A 19,866-nucleotide genomic window follows, 5' to 3' on the forward strand; every position below is an offset into this window, starting at 1 on the left:
TCTGGGACAATATTGTTCTTAGTATACTTCTTCTATTTAAGCAAGGAAAATGAGTTTTAGTAGAAGTTGAGGTACAGCTGTGTACATTTTGCTTATTTATCCAGTTTCCTGTATATTTTCCTTGTTTCTTGGCTCTGCTCATTTGTCAGACTGCTCTTCTGCTATTTCTATATAATTCATGCTGTTTTGTTGTTGTCTTGCATAGTGTCCACTGATTTATCTTAAGCCCATCATATTTCTGAGATGCCCGTGATATCAACATCCGCCTTTTTTTAAAACTAACAGACATTCTGGGTTACTCAGCACTTCTATGCTTATTAGAACTTGCAGAGTATGGCTTTGGTTGCTATTTTAATGCTCCATGTATAAATGCAGTCTTACTTGTGTTGACTGTTCTTTGCAAATTTTATTTTTTATTGACCTGAGGCTCTCCTTATCCTCTCTGTCCAAGGAGACTTTTATATCCATCAACTTTACTGCAGTTTTTATTGGAGGAGAAGGGAAGGTGGGGTGAGGAACAAAACACTCTCTCACCTTTCAAAGCATTACCTGTGCTGTTCTATTCTGGGGTAGCTGGAGCCAGGCTTTCCTTGCAGGCCTCCTTGGTCCCTAAGTTTTCCCAATAAAGCTTTCATCTTTCTTTCTCTCTGTTGCATTTCCCTGTGCATGGTCTGCTTTATTAGGATGGAATTATTTTTTTTTTAAACTATTTTTCAGTGAGGGCTTTTTTTTTTTTCCTGCTCTGTACACCTGTGTCTTCCTCAGTTTCTCTAACTGACTATCTGAGGGGAGATCGCTCTCCTGAATGCTGTAAGTTGTATTTCCAACACACGTAATCAAAGACAAATAGCTATATATGTTGCTTGACCCAGATCAGTGGTTGGACACCAGCCTGCCTTTTCCATAATTCACTTTTTCCTTGCTTTGATCCCCACGGATGTTTATTTTACATTTCTAGCAATCTCCGAGACATTTAGCAAAGGCTTTGGATATAAGATGAATTCCAAAATCCATAGCTTCTCCTCATAACATGTTTTTGAACTGAAATCCTCTTGAAAGGTCACTTGAAGGCTTGAAATACTTGAGCATTTAGATTGTTGTTGATTTTTCTAATGGTGATTGACTAGCCATCAAGCTCTTCTACCAGAAACAGAATAAGTGATTGTATTTTCTTTTCTTGTAAAGCCCACTGAACTTCTCTAATATAGCTGGTGGTGCAACTGCAGTATGCACAGACGGGTATCCAGGGAAATGGCACGTGGGGCAGACTAACCAGTTCAGAAATTGTGGTGCAGAGAAATCTGCGGTGCAGAGAAATCACTTCATATGTATGCACTGCACTTAAAAGAAAACACTAATCCATTTCTAAACATTAACGATGAGCAGTTCATTTTCACAAATATGGGCATGGCAGTGTTTAAGGTACAACAGCTCTGTACAGCCCCAGTGTGATCCTGTGGTGACTTCTTTTTTGTTGGTAGCTGATTTGTATGGGGCTCAAGTGAATGGTCTTGCTTATCATACCGATTACATAATTTTAGTTGTTGTACAATTGACTGTGGATGTGTTGTGTGTGATAATTAATTTATAGCTCAACTCTTGGTTTAATATCTTTTCACCAAGTCTGTCTGCTATATGGTTTATTGAGTTCACAGTTCTACAGGCAATCCCAAATAGTGCATAATTTCACAGGCATTTTATGGTAGATTAGAACACCAAATTGACTCACAAATGGTTGAAGACGATTCCTTTATAAAATAAATAAAAATAGAGCTGTCTCCCCCATATTTGGGAAGATCAAATTGCTTCTAAGACTACTTACAAATGTTAAAAAAAAAAAAAGAAAAAAGTTACCATATAGCTAAAAACTTCGGTATTTTTCATATTTTAGCATTGATCTGCCTATGCGTGAGTTTGATGCAGTTTAATTAGTCTCCTTTAGCAGCATGATGGGGTGTGTAAATTTTCATGTGTCATCTTGGTACTCTTTTCTCTTTGAAATCAGTATGTCTCTCCTGCTCCACTTTTAGTTTGTCCTTAAAATACTTTTCCATTTAGCTTCCAGGCTTTAATGATCCATCTCTGCATTGACAAAAATGCAGAGTATTGAGTTATGGTAGAAAAATGTTAGTATCATATGGTGATATTTTTTCTTGGGAGTATATAGATCATGTAAATAAGGCAATCATTGCTGAGAAGTTAACTTCAGATTTTTGGTTTCTCCAATACAAAGTGCCAAGTCTTTTCTTGAAAATGAAAGATCATAAGTACTTTTGGGAATTCAGCAGCAAAAATATCTAAAATAGCTCTGAGTATCCCTTTGTGAAAAGCTGCAAGTCTATTTTTTGTAATGAGTAATTTTAAAGAAAAAGCAGGTTACTCATACTTTCTGGAAAAGAATTAGCTATATCTAAGGCACTCAGTGTTTATTATTACTTCTGCATTTGGAGAAACAAACAAAAAAAAAAAGAACAACATAGTATCTCAAACTTCTTGTTGTTCACCACAATTAAACAAAACTTTATCCTTTGAAGAACGTGTAACAGATCTTTTTATGTTCTTATCAAATGTTTTTCAGTTCTGTATAGTTTTATATCATCTTCTGCTTGGCAGCCACATGGCAGACATTTACTCGCTGTCTTTTGATTAATTCTCTTACTATTCCAGAGCATAATATACCTAGTTTGTTTAGAGAAAGGGAATACGTTTCGTATTTAAAAATCCCTTTTATTGGAGTTACCACATCCTTGGAGATTAAGTTAGGTCTCAGTCCCTTCCAAATCGTGCAAGTCAAAGGTCCTGTCTTACTTGTCCCTGAGGAATCATTTACAAAATGTCCCCAGGTGGAGTCTAGTTTCTAACTGATGACTTTACCGTGTAGGGCCTAACTGTTTCTAATCTTACACATTGATGGGTCTGTATTTTATGTCTCCGAGACACTGAAACTGTTAACTGCCAAATTATCCTCCACTGTAATATGTGGGTTATTTCTCCATAAAATGGACTGACTTCACAAATGACAATCCCTTCCTGCCAAGTTCTTGCATTTTAAGCCATAATTATTTCTGGCACACGGTGCCGTCCGATGAGCCCTTGTTAATCCGCGTTATTATCTCGGGTAAGCTGCTAGTGCCTGGCTGATTTAAGATGGGAAGGGCGAGCAGAGCGGCGTGAGGGAGCCCGAGTCCCCAGGCCCCGGTGCTGCTCCACGGTGCAGCCGGCTGGCTGCGGCTCGCTCGGGCCAGCTTTGAACTGCCGGGTTTTTCTTTTTATGAGCAATAACTTCCATCCAGTCTTTAAAAGGAATGACTCAACACTTTCACCTTCTGAAAGGGAAAAGCTGTATTTTGAAGTCTATAATGCATGAAGGTGTCGGAAGCCTAATCTAGTATAAACTGCCTTCAGTCAGCCCTCTTAAGCACCAGGGAAGAGAAATGAATATCTGAAAAGCACCAAATAACTACAGTTGCACTCAGATTTCATGGCTATATGGGATAGAGGTCAGTGACATAAAGCTGTTTATTTCTTCACAGAAAGCAGTGTCTGTTATCAGAACTTGCTGAAGGCAAAGGTATTGGAAACTCCTCCGTCAAGGCAACCTGCTTTGCTGCAGCCTCACGTCGCACAGGGGCTTCCTTCCCTCCTCTCTCGGTTACTTTTGACCCAGCTGCCGGAGATACCTTTGGGGTTGGCTCCTTAGAGACTGAAGTTACAATAATTTGGAGCACAAAGTTATGATAATTTGGGTTTAGTGTATTCCAGATCTCCATCCAGTAACCACTAACTAGAAGCTGGGGTAGAAAAGCAGGGGCTTTGGAAGAGTCAATTAAATGTTGGAAGTGTCGGACCTGTGTCTCGGCTGGTTTCAGGGAAGTCAATAGCACCTTACTGATTTAGCTTTACTCTTCTAAAACAACAGGGAACTAAACAGGCAGTGGTGTCTGAAGGGAGGGAACCTTACAAAGCCCGGCACTATCCTAGCACTATGGCTGCTGCACCCTAAAACGTTAACTGATACCCAAGGTACGGGGACGTCAGGTGCTCAGTTTTGGTACTTGCTTTAATAAAAGAAGATAGAAAGGCAAAACACCGCCACCCAATTGTGGATTAATAAACTTTCCTTAAATGTTGAATGAAGTAGATAAATCTGCATTTATATACCTGTCAGCATTAACATTCTGGCCAGGGTGTTAATCCCAATATTACTGTAACTAATGCAGTACCACATTTAGAGTAATAAGACAGTACTAAATCAAAGTGACATAGACTAGAATGACCTTCTAGAATAATGCTTTCAGTCTAGAGTATGAGCAACATCTTTGCCCTTTTATTTAAAATAGCATAAATCACTTGCTGAAATGTTTGTTTACATGGTAGATCACTTTTACCCCATTAATTATCCAAATAGTATATTTATTTGTATATTTATTCATTTATTGGTGTCTTTTTTTTTTTTTATTTCATTCTTTAAAAGAAGGGCAATATCCTGAAAGTCTGTGATTTGATTTGTTTCAGAGGACAAGATGTTTAACCCAAATGAGCATAAGCTCCATCATGCTGTTGTCTGCTACTCCAGGTATCTCTGCAGTGTGTCCATGTGTAACATCAGCACGTGCTGTAGGATTGCAATTAACAGAATATATTAAGTGGTGTATAAAACAATAGTCCTGAATTTTTTCTTTCTTGCCATTATTTGACCTTAGTGTTTTGAGTGGTTACAGCAGCACATGAATTTCGCAGTGTTCCTCTGAAGCTGGCTTCAATTGGTAGGATTTTAATTTCCAGTAAATACTTCGGTTGTAAAAATTGGCCTTTTGCTCCCAATTTCCCTGAGCAATGCAATACTCAATAGAATCAATACCTGTGTATACACATCTGTTTATCACTCTCACAAAGTCAATTTCATGAATGTATCATGGGGAACAAAACACAAGATTTCTAAGCTCCAGCAGGAGAATAGATGTCCATGGTTTAAAACAAAATGTTACTGCCTTGTGACCCTGTTCACATTCTCATGGTGGGACAGCTCTCAGGGTGCTCTCAGAACACTTTTATGTGTGCCCCAGCAAGAGCCAAGCTGTTCTTCATTTTTCCTCTTGGCTAACAACTCACCAAGATAACTTTTTTTTTTTTTTGAGTAGAAATGAAAAAATGTCAGATCTGAACAGCTGAATAATAGCTGAAGCTACCCCCAGCCCTAGAAAATCATTTAAAGGTAATGGAAGTTACATCCAGTAATCCAATAAAGACATCTACCTGAGCTTATTGGCTTCAAAAAAATTAAGATGATGTAGTTGTGCTGTGAGAAAGGGGAAAAGCCATTACATGCTACTTGGAGAAGTGAAATCTCAATTTCTGCAAGGAGGGATAGCATGTTCTGGCTAAAACTGAAGTATTTTGCTGGACTCTCACAGCTACCTGCAGTGTGTTTGTAGTGTCTGGGTGCAGTGCGTGGAGGGGTGGGAAGGGTATTTTCACAAGGATTCAGAAACCAGGTGGAACTTGGCATTGGGGTTTGCAGATACACGTATTAACTGAGTCAGCTAATGTGACTGGCAGTGAGTAACCCACTGGCACAATGCATGTGCAAGTCTATTGCAAGAAGGTCATGTAAATCATTGCAACCTAATCCATAAAAATACAGGCTGTTTCACAGGAGTTTTTTCTTTGACACTTTTGGTAGGTTTAGAGAGGGCAAGGAGGGGGACAGTCATGCTGCATCGTTGAGAGAGTTCAGCTGGGAGCCAGCCCAAAAATGAGCATGGACGCCCTGAAATACATTTTGCGTGAGGACCATGGCAATGGATAGGCTGCACAGTCTGACATCTAACCAAAATTTCCAGCTGAAACTTCCCCAATAGAAGATTCCACCCCACTCTTTCCAGTGCCAGGGCATACAGGCTCGCATTGACTCTCCGCGTGAGGATGAATCTCCCCCAGTGCACGAAGGTTGTTGCTCTTGGCTTTAGGCAGATCACCACCTGGTATGTGAGAACCATCCCACCTGAGCATCGCACTGAGCAGCAGGTGCATCCTGCCACGGGGTAGTGAGCACTTAGCGTGCTCCTTGCTAAGCCCCAAAATGCAATATATGTCCTGTAGGTCATTCTGCAGCTTCTAGCAGGAGAATTTAATGGTAGTTAATGTTGGAGAGAATATTGTTGATGACCAAGAGGTTTTTGAAAGCACATGCAGCAAAGTCTGTCTCCTCTAAGTAGTGGATTTGAGGAGACCCTTAGGATCAACTGTCATCCCAGAGCACCCAGCAGGAATACTGGAATTGAGAGGGGCCAGAATTTGGCTGGGGAGCTGTGCTGGATGCAGAGTGCTGCTAAATTATTTAATGGCTTATGCACTGGCTCTGGATCAGAGATCGTTGCTGAACAGAAAAACTGTAGGACAAACAAAGTGGTGGCGGTAATCATCCGTAACGACTTAATTTTGCCTTCGATAGATAGTTGCTTCAGCAGTTTGTTATACCAACGTAAGCTGTTCAGTTATTACTGCACACCACATTATTCCAGGTATTCTCTGTAGTAAAATTTGGATTTCCAATGCCATGACTATCATAGCAGGCAAATTAGGAAGGTGACTACTCCAGTTATGATTTGCTATGTGACTTTAAACAGGACAGCTGTATGTGATTATGTCTAAGGCACAGCAGTACTGAGGTCAAGCAGTTATGGCATCATTAGGTCGGCTTTCAGCACTTAACTTTCCTTTATGGCTTTGAAAAGCCTCTCAGTTTCCATAATCTTAGCATGAGGTTTCTATATATTTTTTTTTTTTTTTAGAGAATGAAAACAAGGAGATGAAATTGAAAATAGAGGCTATCAAGAAAGAGGTGGGTATGTGAGCAGCAAAGCTGACGAAGCCCATGAGTCAGTACCCCGAGTCTCACCCTGCTGCTGCTCTCTCCCCTCTGCATCTCCTCACCCATCCCATTTTATCGGTCCCCAATGCCTCCTTGCTGCTCCTGACAAAGAGCTGTGACCCCTGTGGCACTGTGGATGTCCTGGCTGGCTGGTGTGTTCGCCAGTCAGCTGCAGGTCATGCAAAGGAGACCCAGTGATCTCCTCTCTGTGGTGGCCTCTCTTTTCTACAAAACCATTTTATTTATTTATTTATTTGCAGGAAGCATGTTGGAGATGAGCCATTGACCTTTCTATTACATTGGTTAAAACTGCCCGTGAGCTCCAAAGCCCCATGTCAGACAGACAGAAGGATCGAACACAAATTAAGTTCCTTCTGGAAATCTGGCTAAAAACTGGATCCAAGTAGAGAGCACAATCCAAAAGGGTTTTGTTTGTTGGTTGGTTGGTTTTGCTTTGTTTTATTTTCCTTTTTAATTGATTCACCTGCAGTAAATAACTAAGAAAAAATTCAGGACTTGTATAACACAGGAACAACTTTCTTGCAAGCATAGCTGTGCCTTGCTATCCAGGTGTTTGTGTGGCTACAGGTATGGGAAAGACTTTACTCATAGGAGTAGCTCCTGCGGGACAACTACTGTGAATATGGCTACTCACATTTTGAAATGTTTTCCAGATTGGCCTCGTATCACAAGGTATGGAGGACTGAGTGTGTGTGTTACGAATGTATCATCCTAGAGCAGGGAAGTCTTGCAGCAAATAAAGGAAAATGCATTTTCTTACCCATCTGTTGCAGCTCTGATATAATAATTTGGGGCTGGAACTTTTAGTTGAGCACAAGAAATGGCAGATACGAAAAATCAGGAGTTTGGGGTTGTTGCTAGGCAGCAGGTTTTTGCTTCCCTGCAAAAGCAGCCGTGGCTGCTGGGTCTGCCCAGGCTGCTCGGGCAGGGGGCAGTGGGTGCTGGTGACGCCCAGCCCCACTTGCTCTCATTCGGGTGAGATCCATGGCCAAAAGACAGCCTGCAAACTCTTAGTATCATTCCTTGCCAAAAGTTAAGGTTCTGAGGGTTTTTACATTTAATCATCAATTCTGAGCTTTTCTGCACCCTTCATTTCTGAATTGTCTGTGATTTTTTTTAAAAAAAAAGACAATTACCAGTTATCAGTTATGTTGAACCATTGAACCTAGTGATAAAAAGAAAATCTCTTATGTCCTGTTCTGTGTTCCTACTGCTGTGTTTCTGTTTCAATCTCTAGAAGGATCTGTGTTTCCAAACCTGTTGCAGTGGAACTCGGAAAGGCTGATTTTCAACATCAGACAAAGCACGGCTGTGTGTTAAAAACACACCATAAACAGAGATTTGTTTTATCTTCCCTTCAAAAGGCAAGCGTAGGTATTATCTCACCAACTGGAAAGTTTTACGTGGCAGAATAATTACTAAGTTCACCTGCATGAAGGGTGGTTAGATTTAGAGTTGAGGCAAGTCAGCGGTGACTGAAATCAGTGGGAGCTGTGTAGTCTTCTTGTAAAATAAAAGGCTTCTTTTTGCTTTGTCATAGATCTAGAGACTTGGAACTCTAACTTTTTAGGCTTTGTACTTATTTAAATCCTGGCAATTGTGTTCTTACCCTGTGAACACTGATTTTTTTCTTTTGCTTCTAGCCTACTGCATCCACTGTTATCAAGCAGTTTCTGATGTCTGTAATCACAGCAGTTAATGTGAACAACTTTTCAGAAATAAATACTATCCCAAATATTATAGAAAACTGAATGCTTCCATTATACAGAAGTAACATGAAAGGTCTATATTAAATCTGGCATGACTGGTGCTGCACTGAGTTTAGTTCTGTTGTACAAATTGTTTAGTGTCAAATTTGGCTCATGTGAACATCCTTTTTTTTTTTTTTGTGCTTTGGAAACAAAATTGGACTAACATAAATGTGTTTTGGAATCTCTACTCTTGATGTCTTGACAAAAGCATCTGTACCCACAGCATCTACCAGTTCCTGAAGCTACCACTGTATTAAGAGTATTAACAGGAAAAAAAAAATCAATAAAACAAAATCCCCGCAGCAGGATATATATTGAGTCACAAAATGCATGCATAGCCGACAGTGCACAGGTTTTCTCTTATCCTTTTTACTGTTTCTTGTCTTAAAGTTACACTCTCACAAAAGCAGATGAGAAGTAACAAATATCGAATTACCTCTAGCTCCTATTATACATGAGCAGCGTTAGACAAATGCACACATTTTGTAATTGCTACCGGTTCTGAGTAACACTGGTAGAATTTTTATTTACAAAACTCACTTGTACCATTAAATTTTGTGTATGTTATGGCCTTTACATGAATACACGTAGCAACGCTAAAATAACTCTTCATAAATACACTTTTTGGCTGCAGCACTGCTTTTCTTTTGTTTGCTTATGCACAACATCTGTCATGTTTACAGTCACTGAAGAATTTTTTTGTCTGTCTTAAACATTCTTGTGCTTTCAGAAAAGGACATGGTCACTAAAATGCGGATGCGTTAATACAATGCTGTGAAGGAGACTTCAGGAGTGGTAGAGCACCACTTCCAATAGCTCTTTATGTATGAAATGTTTCCATTACTTGCATCTTTGTTTTGACATAAGCCAAATAATGGTACAATAGATACTAATGAATCTCAGTGCAAGGTTCAGAATGCCTCTAAATTACAGAGATAAGTGGAACCTGAAAATTTTAAATTTTAATGAGGTTTGAACTCTTCTCCTTTTGTCTCTGTCTCCTGTCTATGTTCTTTTCTGTGTAAACTTCTGGCACTTCTAGTGCTCATATTCAATGTTTAATTCAAGACTGTCTACCCTAAAAGTCAGTGTAACACACGTCTAGCACAAAAAGGCAAACTTCAGCAGCCACCCTGTTATGTTTTTTCTTCCCTCTGGCATCCTGGGCCATGGTGGTGACTGACTTTCAGAGCCCATCAGCCCAACGGAGCCCATCTCCATTTGGTTTCCACTCATATAGGACGATGCCCGCCCCACCACCCAAGATGATTCCTCTGCTGGTGCTGCTTCCAGAGCTGCTGAGGCCCTGCAGGAGGACTTGTCTTAGAGGAGAGGGCGCCACCAGACAGGAACAAACCACAGGTGTCATCTCCCTTGCACTGAAGCCAGTCCTTGTTCATGCCCCTTACCTCATTTTGGGGATGGAGCACCTCATAAACTTGGCAGGATTACACAGAGGGGGGTCTTCTTCTCCAAAGATAATTTTATTTATTATTTATTTATTTGTTTGTTTGTTTATTTATTGCTGCTTATGCCCAATCTCCCACTGCTTTGCAAAATCCTTTTAGGAAAATGTGTCCAAGCTGCACAGAGTACCCATCTCCCACAACCCTGGTGAAATATATGGACAATACTGCTTTTCTTTTAGCAGTGCAGAGAGACTGGTCCACCAGTCATCAGAGTGGGGAAGCCACGGAGCTTCAAGACCTCCCTTGCTTGGCTCATCAGCACTGGGGAGCTCAGCAACTCACTCCTTGTCCCAGCTTCTTCCTTCTACTCCTGTAGGAATAGGAACCTGCGATACTGAGGGCATCTCTTCCATTTCTACAACAAAAGGACTGAAGAAAAATTATGAAATAAACGGTTTTACTGTTACATGATAGTATCCCTCCTGATTCAACCCAATTCTCCATGCTTTAGATATCATACCTTCTAATAAACTGTCTTTGAGCCTCCTCATTCTATTCCTACCCTATTTTATAAAAAATCTCGGAAGCACCTCCAGAAGGGAGCTCCAGTGCCATGTTATTTAAACTAAAGAAATCAAATCTATGTCAGCTTAAATCTTTCTGTGTACTTCCATTTGAGTCTCTGGCCTGAGTTATGTTCACACAGCTGGGCTTCGGCAGGTTTGCTGAGTTAGTTGCTGCGTCCAGGAGCCAAGATTTGTTAGCATAAGCTTATGCTGCCTAGAGAAACCTAGGAATGTGTTCCTCCCCGTACCGCTGAAAATTTAAACAAACAAATGAGCAAAAACAAACCCAAAACCCCAACAAATAAATACAAAATGAAACAAAACTTGTGGAGGAGAAAGGTGAAAAGGAAAAAATAAGAATATTCTTAGTTAACTCTGTGTGTGTGTGGTTTTGTGTGACAGATGTGCTGGGGAAGATTCCCCACTTTATTAAGTGAAGATAAAAAGTAATAGAAATGTGTAATGAAAACACAATATTTTTCTCTTATGCATAGGTTTCAAGGTATAATTCCTGTGCTCTTTCTAGCCCCCTGATGAGCACCTTGCTTCTAATGGCATGGATAATGAGAGATTTACGACTTCTGGCTTTCTGATAGCAGACCAGAACTCATTTGTCCGTTCCGTGGCGGATCCCGTAATCATCTCTGCAGGCAGTCAGCTACAGCTTCAAGGTGTGCAAGCAGGGAGAGATAATTCAGTTAACAAATCTCACGATGTTGCTTGTAATAGAAGAAAATCCATCCTGACATCTTAAAAAAATATTTTTCTATTTTGTTTACATAATGAATCCTGTTCACACTGAAATGATTTCAGGCTGTGTTGCTTAGCCTGATTTGAAAATCTTCCCAGCAAAGCTGCCTTAAAATACTGTTATCTTTGTACAACTGTGTTCAAGCACTTTCTTTTGTGGCAAGGTACTTGTTTATATTGGGTTTGGCTTTTTTCACTGCAAGAAAGATTTCAAGAAAAGAGCTGGCAGCTGCTTTCTCTCCCTTTAAATCTATATTGCATTTGACCCCCATTGTAAGTAGGTGCCTGGTACTTGTAACAAGAGGTGCAGCAAAAATGCTGTAACAGGACTGATGTACTCTCCCTCTGCCGTCCTCTCTTGATGGGTAAGTACAGTGTGGTTTCTAGCTGCGTTTGAGCTATCAGGATGACAACGTGTGCTCCTTAAGTATCTTAACTTAGAAAAAAATGCTGTCTGCTCTTACATGAAGGTAGCTGAATGTCAAATCCCGTGGAGATGAAAATCAGGTGTATTTTTATAAGCATAAGGAAAGTAAAATCCATGTGTGGCTGTGGGGTCACCTTCCTGCCTGCCCATGCCTGTGCCCCACCTTCACTGGAATGCTGCCATCAGACCGTCATCAGTGTGACACATCACATCCTTCTTGGACTTGAGATCACTTCTGAAGGCTTTGGATCCCTGAAGGAGGGTAAGACTGCGCCTGCTCCAGGGCCTTCTGGAGATGCATCACTCTCTCCACTAACAAGCAAGCCCAACATTCTCCAGCAGATTCCCTATAAATAAATTTAATATCAGCAGGAACTTAAGCACAGTGAGGGATTTTCAGCACTTGTCTCTCTACTTTTAGTACTGTGCATGTGAACTTTAGCTTGGTTGTTCAGATTTATTTTAGAGTTGACAGTACTCTCTGCAGTTTTATGGTATTGTTTCTTTATGACACATGAAGAAGACCAGGAGAAGCGGATTTGGTTCTGGTGTTTATTCTGACTTGGCTTTCATCTTAGGCATATCTGTAATGTCTGGGTGGTTTTTTGGGATGACTCACTTCAGATTTTCAAAAGTGAATTATGATCTCTTCCAGCCCTTACAGAGAGGGAAAGCAGTGAATCTTTAACGATGACACTGTTCCTCAAGACTTCCACAGGTATTTGAATTAAATAAGTCACAGGAAAATTTAAACAAATATGATGTTTTAAACAGAGTTAAGTATAAATGAATTCCTCCAAGTTGGTTTTAATAGTATGGTTTAGGTGCAGATAACTTAAAATAGGAATAATGCATAACAAGAGAAATAGGCTTGAAAAACATTTTAAGCTATGCCAAAGACATTGTGTTAATTGAGTGATTGCTCTTGGGCCTGTGCCTAAGCCAAGCCATCAATGTCCTCTAGCTCCCAGGCCCTGAGGGGGAAATTTGTGTGGTTTTGGGCACTGATGGCACTGGTTTGGGGACCGAAGTGACCCCAGCAGTCATTGACCTGGGAGAGAGTCCAACTCTCTTTGGAGGTCTTCTAGGTGATGGGCTAAGGATCAACAAAAAAGGTCATTTTTTAGTGAAATGGAGAAGTTCTCCCCTTCTCATACTGGTGTGTATGTTCTGCAATGCTGTTTTACAGTGTTTTGAGGGAAGTGCTGGAGGCTCCAGGAGTTCATTTTGAGGTGATGCTGGCGGCTCAGAGGGGATGTCAGATGTGGTCAGCATGGGGCTTTGAGCAGAACAGAAGAGATCAGAAGCGCTGACATGCGTTTGAAATTTGTCAGCATATGAATAGTAAATGAATGAAACATGCAACTTTCATGACAAAAACTGGAGGGGAGGCCAGGGCAAGTGCTCTAAAGTCATTCCAGCTCTGCCTGGTGTCACTTTGGCCGTCACCAAAGGCCACCCCAGCACGGCAGTCTGCATGCTTCCAGCAAGGACCTGAAACACTGGTACAATAGTTATCCACAGCTTGTTTGCATGCGAGTCTTGAGTGCTGTACAAAACCTTGGTTGGCTACGAACCAGGCTGTCCCCTTGCATGCCAAATACTCACGGTGCACTATTTTTCACCAGCACCCTCACCTTTGCAATTTATCTGTGCTTCAGCAAGCTGAGTTCTGAGTACATCTTTTCTGAATCATTATCTGAGCCGGCTGCCAGTTGGCCTGAGGCAGACATCCAGGCACTCGAGACTGGGAGAATTGGTTCCAGCTGCACTCTGTAATTAGGAAAACCCTGGTCTGTAGCCGGATGTCCAGATGCCTTGCCAAGGAGCGTATCATTTGGTTCAACAAACAGTACGGGGGGCGGGGGGCGGCGGTGGTAAAGGGAGTGAAGATGCAATAGGACAAAGTTCATATGCCAGGAACTGCTCCTCCGTTCCTCACCGCATCTCCGGTTCATTAGCTGGAGAGGTGGGTCGCGGTGGGAAGGGAAGGGCTGGGGAGGTTAAGCAAATCCTCAGGATTTAACTCGGTGAGAAATAAGTTTCTCGTTCACCCCACAGAGATAGAAAGCACTTGAAATGCCATTTCTTTCAAGCTTTTTCACCAAGGAAAGACTGAACTTTGCGTTTCATTGTGTAACAAGAGGTACAGTGCTGTGTGTTTTGTCAGCAATGAGAATCTGCATGAAAACTCTGCATAGGACACATCTCAGCTAAACCCTTGTGCTCTCTGAAGAGTCTTCATTCCAAAGATTCAAGCTCTTTTTTTAAGGATTTTTGCTTGTTCCAATGACATTAATTAACAAATCTGAAGCTTCCAAGATTATACTTAATAATGGGGAAGTTACCGGAGCTTTTGCCACCACTGTCATTTAATCTATTTCAGCAACCAGATTAAATGACTTGCCAAAAGTTTGAATGTTTTTCAACAATAGGATTCCCATAGTAACATGAGAATGTTGTTGAACAGGATAGGGTACAAAATACAATGCAAAACTCCTCTCTGGATGATTTAGCAAAGAAAATACATATTCCCTTCTCTTCCCACCTCACTTCTTCCTATATCTCCTGCTCCAGAAACAGCTTTTAAGGTTAAATGATTAAGAATTAACTGAGCTGCTTCAAAAGGTCTGTGTGAAATCGGAAGGTCTTACTATCACAGGAGGTTACATTTTTAAGAATAATTTACAAATTATACATAATTTACTCTGTGGACTTTGACAACTTGTTCTTGCTTGACCCTGTGGTATTCAGTAATTTCTCTTGTGCTGAAAATAAATTTGAATGAAACTCATGAAAGACCATCTGGGAAAACGTCTTTCTAGGTCTGATTTATCTCAAGCCAGAATTTTGGATTTCTTTGCATGCTTCTTGACATTCACAAGTTGATGTTCTCCTGTTGTAGCTTCTCAGTTTGACCTGAGACAACTGTGGTTTTCTTACTGTAAACTATTTGAGGAAAATGTTGATAGCAAAGATGTTGCCTTAATTACATCCGCTTTGTTTGTGAAACCTCTGGATTTCTTGAGGTCTTGCCTTAACTCAATCCAACGATTTCTTCTTTATCCTTCTCTGCAAGTTATTTCCTATTTAGTTGTTTAAAATAAGTAGGAAAGACACCATATGTGGCAGGTTTTCATCGCAAAAGTATTCACGTGTAATTCAGCAGGATCCTGATATGCTGACAATGCCTTTCCATGGAGCCCACTCAGCAGTTACCACTCTCTGCTCCTTGTGGACATGGGTGGACTTTGTCCCTTCAGGACCCATCTTTCTGGTCCTTCCCTGAAGGAGCAGCACCTCCTTTTTGCCATGCATCACAACAATGGGGAGCAGGCTCCAAGGGCATCTCACCCATGATTTGTACCAGCAGGTACCATGATCCAGTGCTAGGTCAGGTTCACTGCATTTTCACTGATTTCATCTGTGTGTTATTTCTTTGCCAAAAAAATGTACAGCAGCCCTTCCATTCCAGCTATGTTCTGGATTCTTTTTTTCCCCATACTGTGGCTAATGAGTCCAGTTTTCTCCATTGCTTAGGACCTTCTTTTGCTCAATGACAAGAGCAAACATCTATTTGTTTTTTTTTTATACCAGCTATGTATGTACATAGTGGCACTGGTGCCTCGGAGCTGTGCCAGCAAAGTATTAAAGTATACTTTATTAAAGCAGGAAGTTCATCAACCTGTTAGTGTTTTGTGATTGCTGTCTCATGGTGGGACTCAAGGAAATCAGTTGGTGGGGGATAGACCTGACACCTTCCCCCTCTTTCTCTTCTACTCCTTGGCTGTACGGAAAGTTACGCATAAAACCTGCTGTGGTGGGTATGGTTTAATGGGCACTTTTTAAAAGGGGTACTGATTTATATTTATTTGTTAATGTATTGTTACATATAAACTGAAAAATTCTACTTGCTAAAAAAAATCAACATTTGTGGCAGACAGACTACATTAAAGAAGAAGACAAATAAAATCTTACCAGTAGCGTGACTTATTGATATAAAGAAATAGCCAGTAACGTCAAGAGATTTCCATCCAAATAGAGAATTTACCAAATAGAAAGTAACAATTTCTGGCATAAGTACTGACAGCAAACGTAATACATCGTTACAGTGTCCTAGACTCTCTGTTATATGACAATTAGTTCTTTGTAAAAGGCTGTAGCAGAGCTAGCCCTCACAAGAAACAAAAGCTGATCACAAAGTTAGAGGTTGATGTAATGATGTAAGAGGTATCACTCAACTGGAGACGTTATCATGTAGCTTGTGAATATGATTGAAAATTACTATAGTTGTTTAAATGTGACCTAGTCCAAATGAAATGGATCTCATAGCATCCAGTTCATTAATGTGCTCATTTGTGCTCTTGGGTTCTGCAAACCAGGCAAAAGTGAAATTTGTTGAAGCCCTTGTTTTGCATCTCCCCTAATTACTCCGGACACATGCCTAAAGCCAGGTAAACCAGCAGCAGAGAGATTCAAGCTGTGATCAGCCCTGAACAGATTGCGAGACTGTCCCCAAACACCTCTTCACAACAGGATCCCAGCAGTGTTTCAAGCTCCTCTCCCGGGAAGGAGGAGAAATGCAATCCCTCCTGTAACCAGCTCCCAGGGCAATCGGATCACTTACCAGAGCTTTTTCCCTCCTGCCTGTGCTTGGTTTGAAACCACACTTTATCACTCATCTCCTCCAGGACGCTGATGATAACGTTTCTCTCCCTGCATTTGTTTCCCAGGAGCAGCACAAAAACAGTGGGGCAGTAACAGGACATGCACGGGCCTCCAGCAGGAGAGTGCTGCGGAGAGAAAATCAAGCTCCGTGGAGGTATGATAAATAAGTAATGGGTAGATAACAGTCAGCAGAATGCATTTGGGTTTAAAAACAGTCACTGATGGCTGAGCAGTGTGTTTGGACTTGGTTTTGTTTAACTGGGCTCAGCTTAGGCAGCCAAAAAGCCAAATAAAATGATGTCTAGGAGGCTGCAGTTGTGTGTGCTCTTAGAGAGGAAAAGAGGTGCTTGTTTTGTGGGGGGAAAAAGGTTGTTAAAAACCTCTCAGGAGACTAAATTAAGTGGTATCCCAAGTATCAGTACACTCTGTCTCAGATGTTCTCTAGATAAAGCCTGGGGTTTTCAGTTCACCACAATTACTCGGTGTTAGTGCATATTTTTTTCACAAGATGCAGTGAGGCTTGAAAACTCCCAGTGAGCATAGGACAGCTGGTCAAACCTTAAAGATTCGTTTCTTTGCCAAAGGTTGGGAGGAGGGAATAGTATGTATACTCAAGCAGAAGTGAGTTATCTAATATTTGAATTTGAAGCTAATAGAGAACATTTTTGACATGCCTTTGGACTTTTGCAAGAAGTTTCCAACTGTACAGCCCTTAACAAAAGAAAAAAAATGTCAACTCAACTACTGCAGCAAGAGTTGCATCCACAGAATAAAGTATTTCAAGGAACAGTCTTCTTCCGTGACCTGTAAAAATCTCAGGGAAGTCAAGAACTTTGGAAGCTATGCAAAGATCTTAAACCTGTAGGTAGAAGTGAATGCAGTGCTGAAAATATAAGGCAAATGTTGTTACAAGCCATGAAAGAAACAAAGAAGAAAGAAAATGCTTTCCCTAGGGCTGTGAAATTATTGAATTGTCAAAACCACAGGCAGCTGGTTTAAAGAGTTGATAAAATTTACCTGACGCTTCACCTCGTTAATAAACTCTTAATCTAACTCTACATATTTGGGTTCCCAAATCAGCCTTCCCAAGAGCTACAAAGGAGACATTATTCTGTGTTATTTCCATGCATGGGGGACAGGAGCTCAGAAATGGTTTTCCTCTTGGGCTTCAGTGCAGGGTGAAATACTTATTAAGCACTGGCATTGATTAGCAGATGATGTAGGTGCTCAGATATGATCTGAGATGAATGCACAATAAGCAGGAGCAGTCCAGGCTAGCAAATGGCACCTAAACCCCAAACGAACTTGAGTGAGCTTTCATTATGGAGCAAATCCTCAGATTTTGAATGACAATTCAGTGGTGGTTTTATTTTATTTTATTTTATTTTATTTATTTTATTTTATTTATTTATTTATTTATTTATTTTTATTTATTTATTTTCTGTCAGGATCAGGAGAGCTAGGAACGTGGGTCAGGAGCAATCTAATTAGCCAATTTACAGCACCGAAGAGATGCTTTATTGCATGTGACCTATATGACCAACTTTGTGGATGATAATGTCAGGAGATTTTAAGCTCAGGTTTACTCTCTGTTGGATATCTTTAACATACATGCATCCCTTTTGTCACATCAAGTGAAGTAATGTATGGTCTATCAAGATGTTTACTGTCATGGTCAGACACATGGACTTGGGCCACTGTCAGTCAAACCTGAACATATGTGGTTTTACGGTTAATAGGTGCCAATAAATAATGACAGGCAAGAAGGAACTGATGAATTGAAATAGCACTTGTAGCCCTTGTAGGAAATTATATCACTCTTGTGAAGGGATCAAGGAGAAGCTTTTCCATGCTCTTAACTGGTGAGGTTGCAGAGCAGCCATGACCCCAATGCCCATGTGTTCTCTCCAGCACATGATGACATGCATGGGCCTTTTTAATTCACAAATATATATATATATATATTTTTTTTTTACATTGGATGAGTTTTTCAGTGAAACCTCCCAGACAATGCAGAGCTGATTTCAAGAGTGTGTATTTTAAAATGAGGGGAGAGAAAACCTAATACGAATAGAAAGTTAACAAGATATTTTGAACAATGGTAATATATGGTAGATGAGAAATAGTTTAGATATATTATGATGGCATATTTTGATAATTTGGATCTTTTCATTTGCAGGAATCTCCGTCATCAACAAGTACAAAACTGATTTCATCAATAATCATTTCACAGATGATCGATGAGAATAAATCAAAAGAAAATTGGTCTTCTTTGCTGATGCAGTCTGTGATCCCACAGCCCAGTGCTTATCACCTGAAGCAATCTTTGGCTAACCATGGTTCAGTCAACATTAACAGTGCCTTTATGGTACTTCCCACCAGATTAGAAATTCGGGCATCCTTAGATGACACCACCTCTTTGCTGGACTCTCCCACCACAAATGAAAAACAATGTCAGAACCAGTGGAAAGGGTTTGCCTCCATAACTATTACAGCCAGACGTGTTGCTGCGGGCTCCAGTGACCCAGCATGGAGATCCAGGGCCGTGCCAGAGCCCTGTGCTGTGTCCCCCACGTTGAGCAAGGTCCCTGTTGACCCCCACCACTGGCCTCCACCTGGCCAAGCAAACCAAAATGTCACTCCATCAAAGGCTTCTGAATGTTGCTCAAAATCAGGTGAAGAGCTGCGTGAGAGGTTTTCCAACCACAGAAACAAGGAGAAGGGTGTGGGTCTTCAACGCAGCGACGGGAGAGAGAAAGTACTGCCTTCGTTCATCTCATCTGTCCACCTTCAGGTTTCTCAGCAGTGTCCAAATACTATCTATTATGTAGACAAGTCACTCAACATGTGCCTTGTCCGGCCTCGAATTAAATGCCAAAAAATGCATAGATCAACATTGTCCTTCAATATAAACTGTAGTTCGTCTAGATTAACAGCAGATGGAGTAGATGGCATAGCTAATGGAGAGCCAATAAAGGAGATACTTCACACAAAGCTCCTGAGAGAAAACAAGACTCCACTCAGAACAAACTTGAGTGCAGGTATAACAGAAAATAATGTAATTAATAAACAGACAACAAATGAAGGCTATTTGGGTACTAAATACCCTTTGAAAAGTGTCTGTGCCTCTGGACTTCGAGCATTTGATATACCCGAAGGACCTAATACCATAACAACAAAGCAACATGACGATAAGCAGTCTGGCAGCTATCACACTACATTTTCTTTCCATCTTCCTAATTCAAGTGATGAGGCAGGTAAGTAATTTCCATAAACCTCAGTCCAGTGGAGCAGAGGTTCAGGCTGGAACAGACCCACCACAATGATTTTACGTGAGCAGGTAACAGTAATCTGCTTCTGCAAAGGCATGCTGAGTCAGAGCACAACCCAGACATTTTCA

General features: G+C 40.8%; 1 protein-coding gene across 1 annotated transcript in view; it reads left to right on the plus strand.

The window, feature by feature from the left end:
* Positions 1-19,866, plus strand: part of C7H10orf90 (chromosome 7 C10orf90 homolog) — a 63,748-nt gene that overhangs the window by 14,967 nt on the left and 28,915 nt on the right. The window contains exons 2-3 of the mRNA XM_050711999.1: positions 16,532-16,620; positions 18,646-19,723. Coding sequence (XP_050567956.1) covers positions 16,532-16,620; positions 18,646-19,723 — 1,167 coding nt within the window. The remainder of the gene's footprint in view (positions 1-16,531; positions 16,621-18,645; positions 19,724-19,866) is intronic.

The sequence above is a fragment of the Cygnus atratus genome, chromosome 7 (assembly GCF_013377495.2).
Source record: "Cygnus atratus isolate AKBS03 ecotype Queensland, Australia chromosome 7, CAtr_DNAZoo_HiC_assembly, whole genome shotgun sequence".
Lineage (NCBI taxonomy): Eukaryota > Metazoa > Chordata > Aves > Anseriformes > Anatidae > Cygnus > Cygnus atratus.